This window comes from Triticum urartu, chromosome 6, assembly GCF_003073215.2.
Source record: "Triticum urartu cultivar G1812 chromosome 6, Tu2.1, whole genome shotgun sequence".
NCBI classification, from domain to species: Eukaryota; Viridiplantae; Streptophyta; class Magnoliopsida; order Poales; family Poaceae; genus Triticum; species Triticum urartu.
This window is the reverse complement of record NC_053027.1, coordinates 369,183,633-369,201,271: the sequence shown is the minus strand read 5'-3', so window position 1 is coordinate 369,201,271 and position 17,639 is coordinate 369,183,633. Positions and strand designations below refer to the sequence as shown.

The 17,639-nt window shown below is 46.9% G+C and overlaps 2 protein-coding genes across 2 annotated transcripts; both read left to right on the top strand.

The window, feature by feature from the left end:
- The first annotated feature begins 480 nt into the window (after positions 1–480).
- LOC125513539 (isocitrate dehydrogenase [NAD] regulatory subunit 1, mitochondrial-like) lies at positions 481–5,453 on the top strand. Its single transcript, XM_048678666.1, has 4 exons — positions 481–1,105; positions 3,696–3,935; positions 4,298–4,376; positions 4,935–5,453. Exons 1-4 carry the CDS (start codon positions 584–586, stop codon positions 5,207–5,209), a joined length of 1,116 nt encoding a protein of 371 aa, XP_048534623.1. The 5' UTR covers positions 481–583; the 3' UTR covers positions 5,210–5,453.
- Positions 5,454–7,166: 1,713 nt separating this feature from the next.
- Positions 7,167–8,030, top strand: LOC125517565. Its single transcript, XM_048682769.1, has one exon. The coding sequence runs from the start codon at positions 7,242–7,244 to the stop codon at positions 7,839–7,841; it is 600 nt and encodes a 199-aa protein (XP_048538726.1). The 5' UTR covers positions 7,167–7,241; the 3' UTR covers positions 7,842–8,030.
- The last annotated feature ends 9,609 nt before the right edge of the window (positions 8,031–17,639 follow it).

Genomic DNA, 17,639 nt, shown 5'->3' with positions numbered 1-17,639 from the left:
ATTCGACGACCTCCTGGCCTCGTCGCCAGCCGCTGCTCGATCCATCGACGCCCTAATGCCGTGGAGTGGCGACGGAGCTGGTTGGATAACCTCGGTAGATTAGGTCATTCACGTGAGGGCTCACTCCAAGCGAACGAGTGGCTGTGGCTGACGTGGAACGCTCCATCGCTCTAAGATCTGCACGCCTTCATTCGACGACCATCAAGACATTCACTAAAAAAATGTTTCTAGGGAAATGTCAGCTAAATGACATTACCTTTTTTTTTTGAACTGGATGTAAATGACGATGGTTGCTGAGACGGAGAAACAAGGGATTGGCCAACTAGAAGGAAAAGGGGCAGAATATGTATGAGTCGGATGGGGGAATATACATCACCGTAACAGAAAATGATTGCATACAACAGGGATGACACCGAATAATCATTTATTATATTAATAATGTTGAAAAGGGCGAAAAATATGGAATGAGAAAGGGTAAAGAACCATCCCACCCCTTTCCTTCTCCTTCCCCATACCAGCCTCCGCTCATCCTTCTGGACACGGCGCCGATCGCATCCACCCCGAAACCCTAGCCGGACTCACCATGGCGCGGCGATCCGCCCTTCTCCTCCGGCGCGTTCTCTCCCCGGCCCCTCCCTCCCCCCTCGCTGGCGCCGTGTCCCGCCGTACCGTCACCTACATGCCGCGCCCGGGCGACGGCGCCCCGCGCACCGTCACGCTCATCCCGGGCGACGGCATCGGGCCCCTCGTGACCGGCGCCGTGCGCCAGGTGATGGAGGCAATGCACGCGCCGGTCTGCTTCGAGACGTACGAGGTCCACGGCGACATGCCATCGGTGCCTCCCGAGGTCATCGAGTCCATCCGCCGCAACAAGGTCTGCCTCAAGGGCGGTCTCGCTACACCCGTCGGCGGAGGTGTCTCCTCCCTCAATCTGCAGCTGCGCAAGGAGCTCGACCTCTACGCTTCCCTCGTCAATTGTTTCAACCTCCCTGGCCTGCCCACCAGGCACGACAACGTTGACATCGCCGTCATCAGGGAGAACACGGAGGGCGAGTACTCGGGTCTCGAGCACGAGGTCGTTCCTGGCGTCGTGGAGAGCCTCAAGGTATGGCGAATTCCGCACACTGCTCAATGCAGGACAATCATTGACCTTGCTGATGTAGTTTATGCTAGCTAATGTGTTCGTGGATTGTGATCGAATATACTGTTTGATTGCTAGTAGAGGTACTTAGCTTTCCCACACTTTTGCTGAACACATGATGGACAAGAGACCCTCATGGACAATCGTTGTATTGTTGAAGCAACAATATTCCGTCAATATGCTTGTAACAAGTTTGTTTTGTTTACTGCGGGTTACTGAGTACTTGGTAGGTTGTGTTGTATAATATATGGCTATTGGCAATTGGGATTCTGTGGCAATTTGCGTAACGGACAATCTAGCTGAGTTCATGGGTTGTTGGGTTTTACTGCACAAGTTGTAATAATGTGAAACAAAACTGTAGGCATTTATGATTGGTTTGTTCCAACTGAATATGATTGCCACGAGGTTTAGTCGTTGATATATTGGGGTGAGTGAATTGTGAGAGCATTTAGTACATACTTTGATGGATCATGGCCGTGTTTTCTAATTCTGAGATTAACTTTATCTATGAGATCACATGTAGCAATGTTAGGATGATACACAAATGCTTATGTTATTTGTTCCACTGTTCTAAGTTAAGGTTGCCTATCTGTTTCTTTAAATTGAATTTAAAGGTACGCGAGACACCATTATTTCTCATTGCCAATTGTAGCATGGAACATCTGGTGCATGCTTGGTTCACAGCCCCACTTTGTCAACCCATATATATTCAAGTTTGGTCATCTGTTGTACGTGTCCGGTCAATTGCCCTGCAGCCTACCTGTCGTTGGCTCAACATTTTGCCAAACTTGCCTTAGTCTGGCTTGCCACACTTTTACACAAAAATGTGGCTTTAGTAGACAGCCAAAGAACTCTCCTCCTAGTATGAAGCATGCAGCGCGCATAATTCACTGAAATATTTTCCTGTCCGATTCCTGCAAATTCTGTCCAGAAAAAAATGTATTACATTGATACTTGTAACTTTGGCCCTGTTTGGTTTGGTTGTGGATTTCTAAAAGCAGCTGTGGAAAATCTGATGTGAAAAAGATGTAGGTCATTTGGCAAACCAGCTGATACCACTTTTTTAGATTTTGGCCCGCAGCGGAATCAGATTTTAGAAAGCACGTCCTGGGCTGCTTCCGCTTTTGGTTCAGATTTTGGCAGCGGATTTTTGGAATCGGATTCTGCTGGGTTCGCCCTTTGGTTCAGATTATGCTGCGCGGCAGCAGAATCCGTCGATAAAAGCTGAACCAAACAGGGCCTTTATAAGTATGCATATATCCGTGTAAAAGGACGTTTATCATGTCTATAAACACTCAAAGGTGTGATGGGCGCAGATTAACCATTTACAATCTTCTACAACATTTATTCCTGTCATTATTTATAGTACTGGGACAGCGGGTTCTTTACTTTAAGAGTTCATGATATCCATCACTAATTTGCTTGTAAATAGAACATCTGGTGTGTATAATAGGACCACCATACTGATGGATTGTGGGCCTGTCTTGTTCTAGAACTAACAATGCCACAATTTACCCCACGTTTATTATCGAACTTTTGTTACATTCGTTCAACAAAATTGAAGACACAAGTTGGTAAGCATAAGAGGAATCTCTGTCCTGTCCTGTCCCGTCCCAAATCTGCTCAATTGCCAGCCCACTTGTAGAAAGCAGTCATTTCATGTAAAAGGGTAAACCTGGAGGTGCTACGTTTGGAACACAGCATATATGTTGGTCCAACTCCATTAAAAATCTCCATGAGAAGCTAATGCAGTGACACAACTCTAATTGGGCAACGTGAGCATCCACTAATGTGCCGGGGTATTACAATTCTGTTACACTTTTGTAAGCGTATGACATGTACCCATTTATTGAAAAAATAATCTTGTCTAAGGTTTGACTTCAACCAAACACCCAGCTAAGTTGGTCAAACTTGCCTAACCTTAGATGTGCATATATTTACCAAAGCACTAGCTTTTGTTGAACATTCATAAAATGACTTAATGGTCAACTTGCAATGGTGCTGCATTGCTGCTCATAGCCTTTTTAATGGACGAAGTGAGCAAAGGCGCAGTCATGTTACACAAGTTATGGTTATGTCGCCCTCTCAATTATCAATTTTATGTATTTGTTCTTGTGCTTGATTATGTACTGTCCTGGCCAAGGATGAATAGTAGTTACCTTTGCCCTACATAACACAACAATAGAAGCATTCAAATGTACAGTTTGTGGTGCCCATGCTTTTGAGTAGTGAATTTAATAATTCAGTAAAAATATATTTCTCTCTAGTCTATTCTTAATACAAAATGATAATTTAGTTAAGTATCCAGTGACATTTCCCCTAGGGGTTTTGATCTCAACAGTAAGATTTGTCTGTTAGTTGGCATATACTCGGTGCTTTTCCCTGCATAGTTAAATGCCCTGTCATTGGAACTATAGTTGTCGCATCAATTTTGTGCCTGTTTGCACTGTATTCTGCTTCTGTTTTTTTTACAATTACAACTGTTCTCTCTTTTTGTTTTGTTGTCTGAAGGATTTCTTTTCTTCATGTTAAACTCATTGAATGGATTTGCCAGGTGATGACGAAGTTCTGCTCTGAAAGGATTGCCAAATACGCCTTTGAGTATGCTTACCTCAACAATAGAAAGAAAGTGACGGCAGTGCACAAAGCAAACATCATGAAGCTAGCTGATGGTTTGTTCTTGGAGTCCTGCCGTGAGGTTGCGACGAAGTATCCTGGAATTCAATATAGTGAAATCATTGTGGACAACTGCTGTATGCAGCTTGTTGCAAAACCTGAACAGTTTGATGTTATGGTATGTATATGAAATCTATGCACTTCTTACTAAATGTCACTGTATTGCAACCATATTCTAATTGTTCAATGTTCATCAAGCTGAAATGTTCTCGTGGTTATACAATAAGTTACTATTTTAACCTTGAGCACGCTGTTTGATATAATACTTATATTGATCCTATACAGAAAATATCAGTGCGGATCGTTTAGCTAAGTTTTTGCAAATGTGGTAGTAACACCTCTTATGTTTGTACCTCTGTTGGCAATCTCATGTTTCTTTGTATGCGCTGTTTTACATTCTAAAGGTTGTCTTGATGTCCCAAAGTTTACAAATCAATTTCGGTAGTTACCTGTTGACTTTTGTTTTTCTTCCCTTTGTAGGTCACCCCAAATCTTTATGGCAATCTGGTGTCTAATGTGGCTGCAGGTATTGCTGGAGGCACGGGTGTCATGCCTGGAGGTAGAGTTTGATTCTGCTTGTGATTCTTCTGTTTTAGCGGAAATAGGTTTACAATTGGTATAAATTGATTGTTTGTCTAATAATAGCCTGCTCAATGTTGCATTTGATATATCTATTTAGCCTTCCCATGTCTGAACATCTTAGCACTATGCAATGCATAAATACCCGACTTGTGAGAGCATATGGGGATGGAAAATTAGAGGGTGTTTGTTTCCAGGGACTTAAACCAAACAGGAGGGACTTATAGGGACTTAAAGTGGGCATTTGGGACTTATGAAATAAGACTCTCAAGGAGGGACTTATAGGGACTTATAGTTGTAATATGGTCTTTTAGTCCATGTTAAGTCCCAGGAACCAAACAGGTAGGGACTTTTTAGGGGACTTATAGGGACTTATAGTTGTAATATGGTCTTTTAGTCCATGTTAAGTCCCAGGAACCAAACAGGTAGGGACTTTTTAGGGACTTGGGACTTCTAAGTTGGGACTAAAAAAAGTCCTAGGACTTATGAACCAAACAGGGCCTTAGTCTCTAAATCTTCGTGTACTGCATTATTTCAGGCAATGTTGGTCAGGACCATGCCATCTTTGAGCAGGGCGCTTCTGCAGGAAATGTGGGAAATGACAAGATTGTGCAACAGAAGAAAGCTAACCCAGTTGCTCTGTTTCTCTCGTCCGCCATGATGCTGAGGCATTTGCAGTTCCCGTCATTCGCCGACCGGCTGGAATCAGCAGTGAAGAGTGTCATTGCAGAAGGCAAATACAGGACCAGGGATTTGGGCGGCACCAGCACCACCCAGGAAGTCACGGATGCAGTAATCGCCAAACTTGATTAGCCGCCAATTGCGTGCTTTTCGAGACTAGTTTTTTTGCGCCCCTCGGACTAGGCCGTTAGTCCGGACTGATTTTCTTTAATTGTAGCTTTAGATTGTCATTTTGTTCAGCGAACCACTGTAAATCTTCCGGTGCGTTCTTTCTGGTTTTGCTTCAGAATAATTTGAGTAACTCACCAGAAACTTGCCAAGTTATATAACTGGAAATAAGATTGAAAATATCAAGAAACGATCTCTTTTGCATCCATCAGATATGTTTCGTGAATTTACGCATTTGAGTTAAATGTTTTGTGAATTAAGGTCGAGCAGATAACTTGATTCAGTAATCAGATTGATGCTCCGATATGACTTGTATAACCTTTGCATGTTAATTTTTACATAGTACTCCATTCGTCGTGCTTATAAGGGGTTCATGTATTTCTTATGTCGTTAATTGATCAACAGAAAATGTGGTGCACACCTTATAAAAGCCGGACGAAACGAGGTTGAACTCCATATGCAAACGGATTCTGTGATACCTGTTGCACCCTTTAGTTCAGAAAAAAAAACAAAGAATCATATTTTAAACTTTTACAAGTACTGAAAATATTTATATCATGCACATATACTCCCTCCATTTGTAAATACAAGTTCTTTTTAGAGATTTCGACATGGACTTATGGATGTATTTTAGAGTGTAAATTCACTCATTTTGCTCCATACATAGTCCTTGTTGGAATCTCAATAAAAGGACTTATATTATTCCTTGCTACCCTAGCCGCCGCCACGAGCCAGGCGACTAGGGAGGTGATCTTCTTCCACCGATCTCCACCAGCCAGGGCGCTGGCCCCCTCTCCCTCCCGGCTGCTGGAGGTGATCTTCTTCCACCAATCTCCATCGGCCAGGGCACCGACCCCCTGTCCTTCTGGCTGCTGCTTCAGCGGCAGGAGGAAGGGGGGACCCCGTTCCTCCGTTCTGTAGTTAGGGTTTGGATTTGTAGGTCGTGGTGAGTCGTTGGGATGGTGGGAGCGGTGCCTGGATGAATAAATTTGCTTCAACTCCACTCCCACACCGGCAGTGTCTTCCATGGCGGCGTCTCGGAGTTGATGACATCGTGTGTTTGCCGATCCTTCAGATCGGTGGCGTTAGGATTCATGGATGGTGTTGGCGAGGCAGCGACGGCGACTCCGTCAAGTGTGTCTCTCCTTCCGCTCTGTCCCCGTTGTTGCGGCGTTGTCCCCGACGCCATGGTGGAACAGGGAGGTTTTGTCGTCCAGGAGTATGCGCAGATGGTTGTCTACACAAGTGACAGCTGGAAGATGGTGCATCTCCTGCTAGGTTTGTGGTTGGAGGCTGACAGTTCTGGTTTCCTCCTCCGACGTTGTAGTCGTGCGGGGGGTGTCAGTTCTAGAGTTCGATGGTGTGTCCAGAGACACGTTGCCCCGTTCTAATTCTTTCAACGGCAATGGTTTTGCTTCAGGCAAACTACTTTGGAGGTCCGTAAAGCTGCCGATCAGCGATGGAGCCAAGTCGAGCCCGGGTGAAGCGGTGATATGTCTCCTTTTCCTTAGTGGAGAGGGACACGCGTTGGTTTTTTACATAGGAATATCCTATCTTTTCAGTCCTATAATGTTGATGTTTACGTGGCTTGTAACTGGATCTTTATTTTATTAATGAGACACGTATTATCATGCAAAAAAAAGACTTATATTTAGAAACAGGGGGAGTATATACTACTGCAAATTTACATGAGAAAAATAAGCGTTTGTGTTCTTAAAAATTGCAAGAGTTAATGGGTGGAATAACAACTTTTCATGCACTATTTGTTTTACAAGACACATGTTTTTACAAAAAAAAAGACACGAACTTTTTTTTCGACCAGAGCTAGTAGTGAAATGGGCCTTCCAAATTTACGCCAACTCTGGCCCATCCAACTTGCCTCCGCCATCCGTGTCTCAAACCCTAACAAAAACCACCCCTTCCGCCTCCAGTCCCTCTTCCTCTCTCTCCCAAACCCAAAGACGGCGAAACCCAACCCTAGCTCCTAGTCTCCCCCATGGCCTCGCACCTCGACTTTCGCTACCTCGACGAGGGCCTCGGCGGCGAGCGCGGCAAGCGCAAGCGCCGGGAGGAGGAGGCAGATGCCGCCGATTCCATGGACCTCGACGCCGACGCGCCCCGGTCGTCCAAGCTCCGTGCAGTGGCCTCCCAGTCTGACCCGTCCAAGCCGGCGGCCTTCGGGTCGCCCACCTACGACGGCGTCATCGCCGGGCGCGTCTCGGGGCGGACATGGAAGGAGCCACGCACGCGCCGCTCCTCCGCGCTGATGGTGTCCCGGAAGCCCGTCCCTCTGGAGCAGCGCGTGAGGGACAAGTCCCTGAAGAAGGCGTACCAGGCGCGCGTGGCGGAGCTCAAGGACGAGATCCGGCAGAACAAGGTCGCCAAGCGCAAGCAGAAGGAGGAGCGGGAGAAGCGCAAGAAGGAGAACGTGCTGCGCACGGGCTCGAAGCTGCAGAAGGTCACCAACCCCAAGACGATCCAGAAGATCGCCAAGTCCAAGAACCGAGGTCAGCTCAGGGTCGTATCCGACGACATCTTCGGCGGCAAGAAGTCCGAGGCCGCCCGCCGCATGCAGGTGCCCGGCCTGGAGAACTGAGTCGCCGCATATCTTTGCAATCTGTAACTCCAATTTTGTAGTAATGCTTTTCAATTGCTGTGAGCTCTGTCATGGCCGATCAAAAATCAAACGCTTGCAGTTACTTTGGTATGGTATATGAAACTATGTGCTACTGTTTGGTTGCTCTGTTAGCGGATTTTAAAACAAGAATCACCATTGTGTAGCGTCCGTCCGTGTCTGGCTTGATTGGTTTCATGTGGTGAACTGCTGATGTTATCATTGATCTTCCTTCTGGAATCCTTAATTTGGTAGCTCCTCTAACTCTGATTCTTGATTTGGGATGTTGGTGGATGATAATAGCTTTGCGCAATCTTCTCCTTTTCGCGTTTTTTTGGGTGAGCTTCATTCTTTTATCAGCTGTGATAAGAACCCGGGAACTCCAGGCTTACTCCGGTACAGCACTCAAATTGTTTGGCAGTTTGATGAGCGAACTGCAATATTCGCCTCAGGGACAACAAAACACAAATCAAAAGAAGTTAAACACCCACTAAGCCCTTATATTTGGTTCAGGATCGGAAGGATAGCAATTCTATTCTTCTTCCTGGTCTTCCATAGATCGGAAGGCACACCGTGATCAGCTTGAGTATGACTTGGTTGTGATTTCCGCTGCTACAAAGGATCGTGCCGTTTCGGCCCACAAATGCATCAGTGCTAGCCATATGAATCCAGCGACAATATTAACATTCACCACATCAGCATTGTAAATTGCATCCAGCATCAATATACAACCGAGCAAAGGTACATTTACTAAGAGCATGGAAAATGGAGAGTAATACGCAGGGGCGGGGCATGCACCTCCAGGCTGTTCATCCGCGCCGTGATTCGGAAGCTTGGTTCGACTAGAAAATTCCTGAAAAACAGATGGAAATTGAGATCAGTATGTGAGACTGATATACATGCCCATCGTGTGCTAGTACTTGGTACAACGTAACAGCTTAACCTATAACTCGGAGCACTAATCGTCGACTTTGCTCGCAAAAACAGCGAATTTGATTGATTGGGTCCACCTGTCAGACTGACATGACGAAGACTAATCCAGATCAATATTTGACCAACGGAGGTGGACGGGGGACCCACCAGTCAGCCACTCATCGTCTTTCTCCTTTTATTTTCTTCTTCCTCGTCTCTTCGGTCCCGAGCGGAGGCAAGCACGCAGGTGCTATGATGGAAGATGGCCTTCGGGAGGAAAGGGAGGAGGTGCGGGAAGGGCCCATTGGCGGCGGTCGCGCCGCGCGCCCATCCACCCTGTCACCTAGAACGCTGCCTCGCTGCCGCCCTTGGCGTCCGCCGCCCCCACTTCCACCCCTCTTTGTCTCCTTAACTACTCGCCCCATAAGCGCACCCTCTACAAGCAACTCCTCGCCTATGCTGCCCGACTGCCTCCCCCTAGACCAGACGATGAAAAAAGGATGCCAACAACGTCTGGGGATGCGTCTTCCAGCTCATGGTCCCCGACGCGCCAGAGGTGGAGCCCTCTGGTTGCGTCAGGTTCTAGGCTAACTCTGACCCGCAGCTCACAAGGGCCTCGCCTCGCTGCTCTGGACCATGCAGAGTACTCAGGGGCCGGTGACGAGCTTCTTACATCCCGAGAGCAGAGCACCCATGGCGACGTCTGCGGCGAGCAGACTAGGGCTCAGGGCGCGAGAAGCACATCACCGTTCTTCGGACGCCCAGAAGGTGCTCAATGGACTGTCCCATCGAAAGAGTGATATGAAGAAGACCTTCCAGTCATTGACATGTGGGGACCAAGTCTCATTTGCCACATTAGTTGGTCAATTTTTGGTCTTTGCCACATCATCCCAACAGGTAGGCCCAATAGGTCAGAGCGACTGTTTTTGTGAGCAAATCAGACGATCAGTGCTCTCCATTAGTTGTTGGGCACAAAAAGGTGGTTCCTCGTGCCTTGTCTGAAAAGTGGTACTAAATTGTTACTCTAGCCCCAAGTGTGGTGGTTTTGGGTAAATACCTCTCTTTTCCTGCTCCCATCTTCTTCATCTTGTTCTTTCTCCTTCAAAGTTGTCTTTCTGTTAAATCATCTTCCCCCCATCACATATATTCATCTTCTTCCTCGGTACACTTGTTCCACTAACAACCTTCCTCACGCTTCCCATTGCGGTGATCTATGTTTTTCCTTCCAATCGTGATGCCCTCTTCTTTTTCAATTCATTTTACTTCCGTCCACTTATCTTTGTGTTCAATTTCTCATAAGATCACCTTTTAATGTTCTGTCCCGTCATAAATCATCCTCGTTCGCCATTCCTATGCAAATTCCTATGGAAATTTCTTTGTCGCAACCTTCAAGCGAATCTTCAAAATGTTTCTCGTTCCTATGGAAATCTCTCCTTACATATACCATTACGATTTCATCCTTGCAAATGCAATGATTCTTCGCCGGGCACTTATCAATCATCATATGCTCCTATAATCTTGTTTTTCCATATCTTCTCCTGTAAATTTACGTTTGATGAATATTGCAATCTCCTCGTTTTGCTACCTTACATTTGTATTGTCAAGTTACTTTCGATGAAACTTGCTTTCTCCCTGTTTCCTCTCTTGTACTCTCAAGTGACATGAGGTGAAATCAAGCATTACCAACTGTATGTCCAGTTCCAAGTTTTGTACCGTGAAATATATCACCTACTTTTGCAATTTCTTACTTGCCTTTCTAATTTATAGTTGTTTCATGCTTGCATTGCCCATGTCATTTGTTTGAGTCCCAAGACATTGATGGTTCACAGTATGTGCTAACATTTATTTCTGCACCGGCAAGTGGGCCCAAATTACGAGACACTCTCGTACAGTCACATTAACTTCCTCCTCCCTCTTCTTCACCACTTGGGGATCTTCACTCGCACTCGCATTCCTCAAATCATGTCTCTCGTCACCTCTATCTGATGCCTACCAGTGCTGCCAGTCACCGCAAATCATCGCCATCAAGGATCAACCTATAGTCGAGGGAAAATGTAGGAGAGGGAAATAAAAGAAACACACACGGTCGAACTTCTGCAACTATAGGGATAAGTAATACAAAATCACCTAATGAAGACTAAGCTCTTGTTGCACAAACACTAGGAGAGACGCTAGCTTGATTGCACATGTGGACACGCTTGCTACTTGGCACCAACCTATACATGCAAGCATAGTGTTTCCTTTACAAATATCATATGCATAATTATCTCTTTTGATGCTCAACTCTTTTCCTTAAAATTTGTGGTTCTCCTTTTCTTGCTTAGAAGATCTTTTTTTGAACTTTTTCTTCCTTTCGACTATCCTTATTGAGCTTCAACAAAATATGTGAGACAAGTATCGTAAGATATGCACGTGAGTAAGCTAATGCTATTGCTACCACTAATAAGGTGCTCAAGTTTTCATGAAGCCCGACAATACTTGGATAACTAGTCTCAATAGGTGTGAAAGTGTACACAGAGAATGGTGGGTCTATCAAAGGTAATGGCAAGGAAAAGTTTGTGACATAATGGATACCCTCGTCACACTCAACCTTTCACGAAGTCGGAGGTAACCAGCCTTGCTTCCGGTTGAAGGTGTCAAAGGATGGATGGTCGTCATCAATTGCGAGCTTGTTGGTTGATGTAGATGAGACCCAATGGTCACTCCCGTGAAGCGTTGGTGATGATCCGATGGCATGAACGTGATGGTGGGTGGAGGGGTTCCCGCTTTGATGAAAAGCCTCCAAATTTATCTTGGCCAAATGATGTGAAAACCTATATAAGGGCATCGACCCTCGAGCACGTCGATAACTTCAAAATGACCCCAATAATGCTCAAATCAGAGTTCAATGAAGTGGCCAAATGGTGAAAGTTCGTGGCTAAAATGACAGTGGCAGGACGTCCGAGCTCTGGTCCAGATGTTCGGCCTTGGAAATCACATTTCTGTTGTTTCAGGGGTGGGGTGCCTGGATGTCCGGCCGGGCAAATCCGGGATGCGATTAGGAGGTCGAAAACACTATTTGAGGTGGAATTTTCGATTTGGAAATCAAAATTGATGTGAAAAAATTGGGGTAGGGAACGCCAAGGGAGGTAGATACACTTGCCAAACACTAGATCCACAGATCAAAATCAATAAAAACTCAACAGAAAAACAAATCACAAGAAATTTGGTATGGCTATTTGTATAGGGATTTTCGAATTTGGGCAAGAACAACCAAACTAAGGCTAGAAAAGTGAGGGGAGGGGGTTCCAGTTTGTGGCAACCTTGCTCTCGATACCAAATGATGTAGGACCAAACCCTTGTTTGCCCGATCTTCATGAATTGGAGGTGGGTTTAGGGAAGATCGACGGACAAGCACTCAAATCACAAATCAAATGATAGATCACAAACATTCAAAAACAACAAAGGAAAAGATTCAATGATAGTTCATCCAAATCTCTAAGAGAGATGGGTCTTGAATTCTACGGAGAAATCTTCTCCAGAAGTGGAGGCCTTGGTACTCCTTGGAGTCTTCCCCTCAAGAGGGGGTCTTCAACTCCATGAGAGGAGCCATCTCCATGAAGGAGTAATCCCACAAGGGGAGGTACATGAGCTAAGTATTATAGTTTTAGATCTATTCTTAGCTAACCCTTACTAGAGAAGGGAGGGGGTATTTATAATCTAGGGTGAGATGTGAGGTGGATACAAGGATCAAAATCTAAAACTACGCGCAGGCACGCCCGATGTCTAGACATGGGGCCAGATGTCTGAGCTCATGTTGGCCCCCCAGATGTCTGGGTTTGAGTGCGAGATGTCCGGCCAAGCGGGGCCCGACTATGTGATCCTTTACAAAAAATTCGGACTCAAGCCGAATGTCTGGGTCATTGGAGTGGCTCCAAATGTCCGAGCTTGCACCGAATGTCTAGCTGATGATGTTCTTCGACCGCCAGTTGGTGATGCTCCTTCTCTTCTTTGATGGTGCTGGATGTCCAGTCCTTGGCCTGGATGCCCGATAATTGTAGCTCAGCAAAACCTCCACTTGATCCTTCTTTCGTCCTTGTTACCATGCTTCCCTCGTGGATGGTGTAGGCATACTCTTCCACATGAACTCCTTCTCGCCATGCGTGACCCTCTGCTCAAACCTATGCATGCACACAAGAGGTGGATCATGTAGTTTACCATTCAAGAAGGGATCAAGTAGATACTTGTAAAGGAGAAAATTCACCTTTATATGTAAGAAGTAGATGTTGTATGCGCCTCTTGAAAAAGGCGCTTGATACGTTTATTTTGCTTCATGTTTTCCTACTCTTATTTATAGTGTTTTTATGCATTATAACACTTTATGGAGTAATTCTAATGCCTTTTCTCTCATAATATGCAAATGTTTATACAAAGAGGGACAATATCGGTAGCTAGAATTCTGGACCTAAAAAAGCTATGTCAGAGATACCTATTCTGCGCATCTCCAAATGAGCTAAAATTTTACGTAGAATTATTTTGGAATATGTAATAAATATTGGAGAGAAGAACTACCAGAGGGGGGCAGCCAGGTGCCCACAAGGCACCAGGGCATGCCCTGGTGGGTAGTGGGGGCCTTGGCCCACCTATGGTGCCCATCTTCTGGTATATAAGGTCTTTTGACCTAGAAAAAAAATAAGGAGAGGACTTTCAGGATGGAGCGCCGCCGTCTCGAGGCGGAACTTGGGCAGGAGCACTTTTGCCCTCCGCCGGAGCGATTCCGTCGGGGGAACTTCCCCCCGGGAGGGGGAAATAGAAGCCATCATCATCACCAACAACCCTCTTATCTTTGGGAGGCCAATCTTCATCAACATCTTCAACAACACCATCTCATCTCAAACCCTAGTTCATCTCTTGTGTTCAATCTATGTACCAGAACCTCAGATTGGTACCTGTGGGTGACTAGTAGTGTTGATTACATCTTGTAGTTGATGCTAGATGGTTATTTGGTGGAAGATTATATGTTCAGATCCATTATGCTATTTAATATCCCTCTGATGTTGAGCATGAATATTATTTGTGAGTAGTTTCCCTTGTTCTTGAGGCCATGGGAGAAGTCATGTTGCAAGTAATCATGTGAATTTGATATTCGTTCGATATTTTGATGATATGTATGTTGTGATTCCCTTAGTGGTGGTATGTGAACATCGAATACATGACACCACCATATTTGAGCCTAATGGAATGCATTGTGGAGTAGTTATTAGATGGTGGGTTGCTAGAGTTCCAGAAGCTTAAACCCTAGTTGATGCGCTATTTCGTAAGGGGTTGATTTGGATACATATGTTTAATGCTATCACTACAAAAAAAAGACACATCCGTGACATTTTGGGCCGAACGAATTTTTTTCTGTCATACTTATGACACTTCTATGACGATAATTGTAAAACTCGGTATCATCATAGATGTGGTGGGGTCCTACTTCTATGACAAAAAATCATGACAGAAAATGGTCTTTTCGTCTTGGGCGGTCCGGAGACGCAGCTGCATGACATTCTTTGGGCCGTCAATGACGGAAAAAACCATGGTAGAAGCAAGGGCGAGGAAAATATCGGGGAGTTCCCGGTTACGGTGGGTGGTCGGGGGCCGAGCGATGCGCGTTTCTTTCGTACGTACGCGCGTGTGTGCGAGGTGTTGGGTTCTAACTGAACCCGAGCGGGGCGTTGGGCTCTAACTGAACCCGAGCGATTGCACTAGCTACGTTACTGAACCCGAGCGATCGATCCCTTGCTGTTAACTGAACCCGAGTGATTCCTTTGCTACTGCTGCTAACTGAAGCCGATCGAACACTGCTGCCTCCTTCCCTTGATGAACAATGAGCGTTGTTGAGGGGGTTTGGATGAACAGTTCCTGGTGGGGGGTTGGATGAACAGGACCCCGTGATAGTAGAGGCCGTTGCTGCTGGATGAACAGTACCCCGATCGATCGAGCAGGTGGATGAACATGACCCCGTGGAGGGTTGGATGAACAGGACACCGTGGAGGGATGGTTGAACAGTAGCCGGTGGAGGCTGGTTGAACAGTAGCCAGTGGAGGGTTGGATGAACAGTATCCCGTGGAGGGGTGGTTGAACAGGACCCCGTGGAGAGGGATGGCTGAATAGTTGCCGGTGGAGGAGCGGTGGAGGCTGGATGAACATGAGCCCATGGATGAACAGTCGCAGGTGGAGGTTGGAGGAGGTCGATGGTGGATGGGAGCCCATGGAGGCAGTCGACAGTAGATGAATAGTAGCCCGTGGAGGCAGTCAATGGTGGAGATGAACAGTATCCCGTGGAGTCTCGTTTTGTGGTACGCCACACCCTCCCGATCAACAGGACCCCCGTTTCGACCGTAGCACTCCAACACAAGTCCTTTTTCTCCGTTTTGCGGTACGCCACACCCCTCCCAATCAACAAGACCCTGTTTCGACCGTAGGAGGTTCGTTTCCTCCGTTTTGCGGTATGCCAGACCCCTCCCGATGAACAGGATCCCATTTCGACCGTGGCCGCTCAAACACAAGGACGTTTCCTCCATTCTGCGGTACGCCAGGCCTCGTTTTCATCGGCTGTTCCATCCAAGCCGGTTGGCTCTCGATGAACACAACGATGCCTTCCGTTTCGACCCAGCCGGTTGCCTCCCCATGAACACGACGACGGTGCAGCTTCTTTGTTCTAACCCAGCCATGTACACGAGCCCTGACCATACATATGCGCGAGTAGGCGTTCGAGATCCCGCCCGTATGTATGTACGTGACTGTATTTTCTTTCTTGCACCCTGGCCGCTGTACGTACGTGTACATGCTACGTGTGCACCTCTACTATGACACGTGCGCGCCTCTACATCGACCAGTATGTACGTACACGTCCGCGACCAGAATGACAATGCCACGTACACTTTGACCAGGTGGGTCCTGACTGTCAGGCACTTCCTTGCATGCGAAGATGTAGCTAGTGGGTCCCAGCAGTCAGGGGGCGAATCATTTTTTTGCGCGTAATATGGACGCACTTCCTTGCATGCGAAGATGTAGCTGCTGGGTCCCAGTAGTCAGGGGGAAACGTTTTTTGCGAAATACGATGGCCTGTCCGGTGGGTCCCTGCTGTCAGGTGGAGGAATAATTATTTTTCGCGTGATAAGGAGGCACTTCCTTGTTGCGGCCGTGGACCCAACCGCCAGCCTCTCCACGTACAGTACACTTCCGATGGAAGTCGGTCCTTGACCACATTGACCACGTTGCGCTGAGAGAACCAAGGCGGTGGACGACGGCGAGGCCTAGGAAGGGGACGACGCGAAGCCGGGGAAGATGCGACAGTGGATGCCCATGCGGAGGGGAGTACGTGGGTTGACTGCTTCGGCTGCGGTGTGAGGCTGCCGTCGCCGGAGAATAACATGAGGTGTGGGTGAGTATAGAGAGATGGCATGGCCAGTGGTGGCAGCAGAGCCGGACACTGGAGGCAGGAGCAGGCGGCATGCCCGACACTTGTTTGGGCGGCTGGAGCAAGAAGACCAGAGGTTGAAGAATCAATACGGCCGTTGGATGGACATCGTACGGTCACTGGAGCTAGAATCGTTCATATTGACTAAGTTGACAAAGTCCTCCATCCCCATCATCTTAGTAGGCCCACAAGTCAGCCTCCCACTATGGTGGGTCCCCAGCTAGCAGGGGGAGTATTCATTTTTTGTGCGTAATAAGGAGGCACTTCCTTGCGTGCGAAGATATAGCTGGTGGGTCCAACCTGTCAGCGGGGGAAACATTTTTTTTGCAAAATACAGAGGCCCTTCCGGTGGTCCCAGATGTCAGGTGGAGGAATCATTATTTTGCGCGTAATAAGGAGGCATTTCCTTATGTGCGGCCATGGACCCAGCTATCGGCCTCTCCATGTACAGTCCACGTCCGATGGATGTCGTTCGTTGACCATGTTGACCATGCCGCGCCGAGAGCACCAGGGCGGTGGACGACGGCGAGGCCTAGGAAGGGAACGACACAGAGCCGGGGATGACTCGGCAGTGGTTGTCCACGCGGTGGGGAGTACGAGGGTTTACTGGTCCGGCTGCCATCGCCGAAAAATAACAGGAGGTGTGGGTGAGTAGAGGAATGGCCTGGCCAGCAATGGAGTAGGGTGGGGCGGTGCAGCCTGTGCGGTAGCACAGCCGGCCACGGGAGGCGGGAGCAGGCAGTACCACCGGCGCTGGTTTGGGCGGCTGGAGTAAGAAGATCAGATATTTAAGAAGCAGCACGGCCGTTGGATTAACATCCAACGGTCACTGCTGCTAGAATCGTTTGTGGACTAAGTTGATAAAGCCTTTCGCACACGTCAACCTAGTAGACCCACAAGCCAGCCTTCAAATCTGTCCCAAACAACATACAACCCAAAATTTCTAGCCAGATTCAAATTAATTTAAAAACTAAACATACCTTAATGTAAATCCAATAAAATTTTATCCGCACAAAAATAATGAAATTTAAAATATTAAAAACTGAAAGAAAAAAGTATTTTGGAACTAATTGCCTGTTTGTTGTATTTTTTTCATTTTACAGCCTATTTATTATTACTTATAGACCAATTTCTGGGCAAAATGCATCCCTCCTCGTCTTGAAAGATTTCCGGCCCAGCAGGGCATAGAAAAGCAAGTAGGCCTACGTTGGTTATTCTGCAAAAAACAAAATAGTTGGGCTAGCCATTTTCAGAAAGGAAAAAAACAAACTGGGCTAGTCATGTGCTAAACATATGAAATAAAAGCCTAGGCTAGACGGGCCACAACTCTCGCACAACCCAGTTGATACCCTTCTCCCATTCTCCGCCCCGAAAAAACAAAATTACTGCGCGAACTGCTGGGTCCCTACTGTCATCCTCAC

Bases quoted from the DNA above. Each gene is read 5' to 3' on its own strand.
- LOC125513539 (XM_048678666.1), top strand. From the start codon at position 584: ATGGCGCGGCGATCCGCCCTTCTCCTCCGGCGCGTTCTCTCCCCGGCC. The intron at 3,936-4,297 runs GTATGTATATGA...TTCCCTTTGTAG, and splicing joins CTGAACAGTTTGATGTTATG to GTCACCCCAAATCTTTATGG. The intron at 4,377-4,934 runs GTAGAGTTTGAT...GCATTATTTCAG, and splicing joins CACGGGTGTCATGCCTGGAG to GCAATGTTGGTCAGGACCAT.
- LOC125517565 (XM_048682769.1), top strand. From the start codon at position 7,242: ATGGCCTCGCACCTCGACTTTCGCTACCTCGACGAGGGCCTCGGCGGC.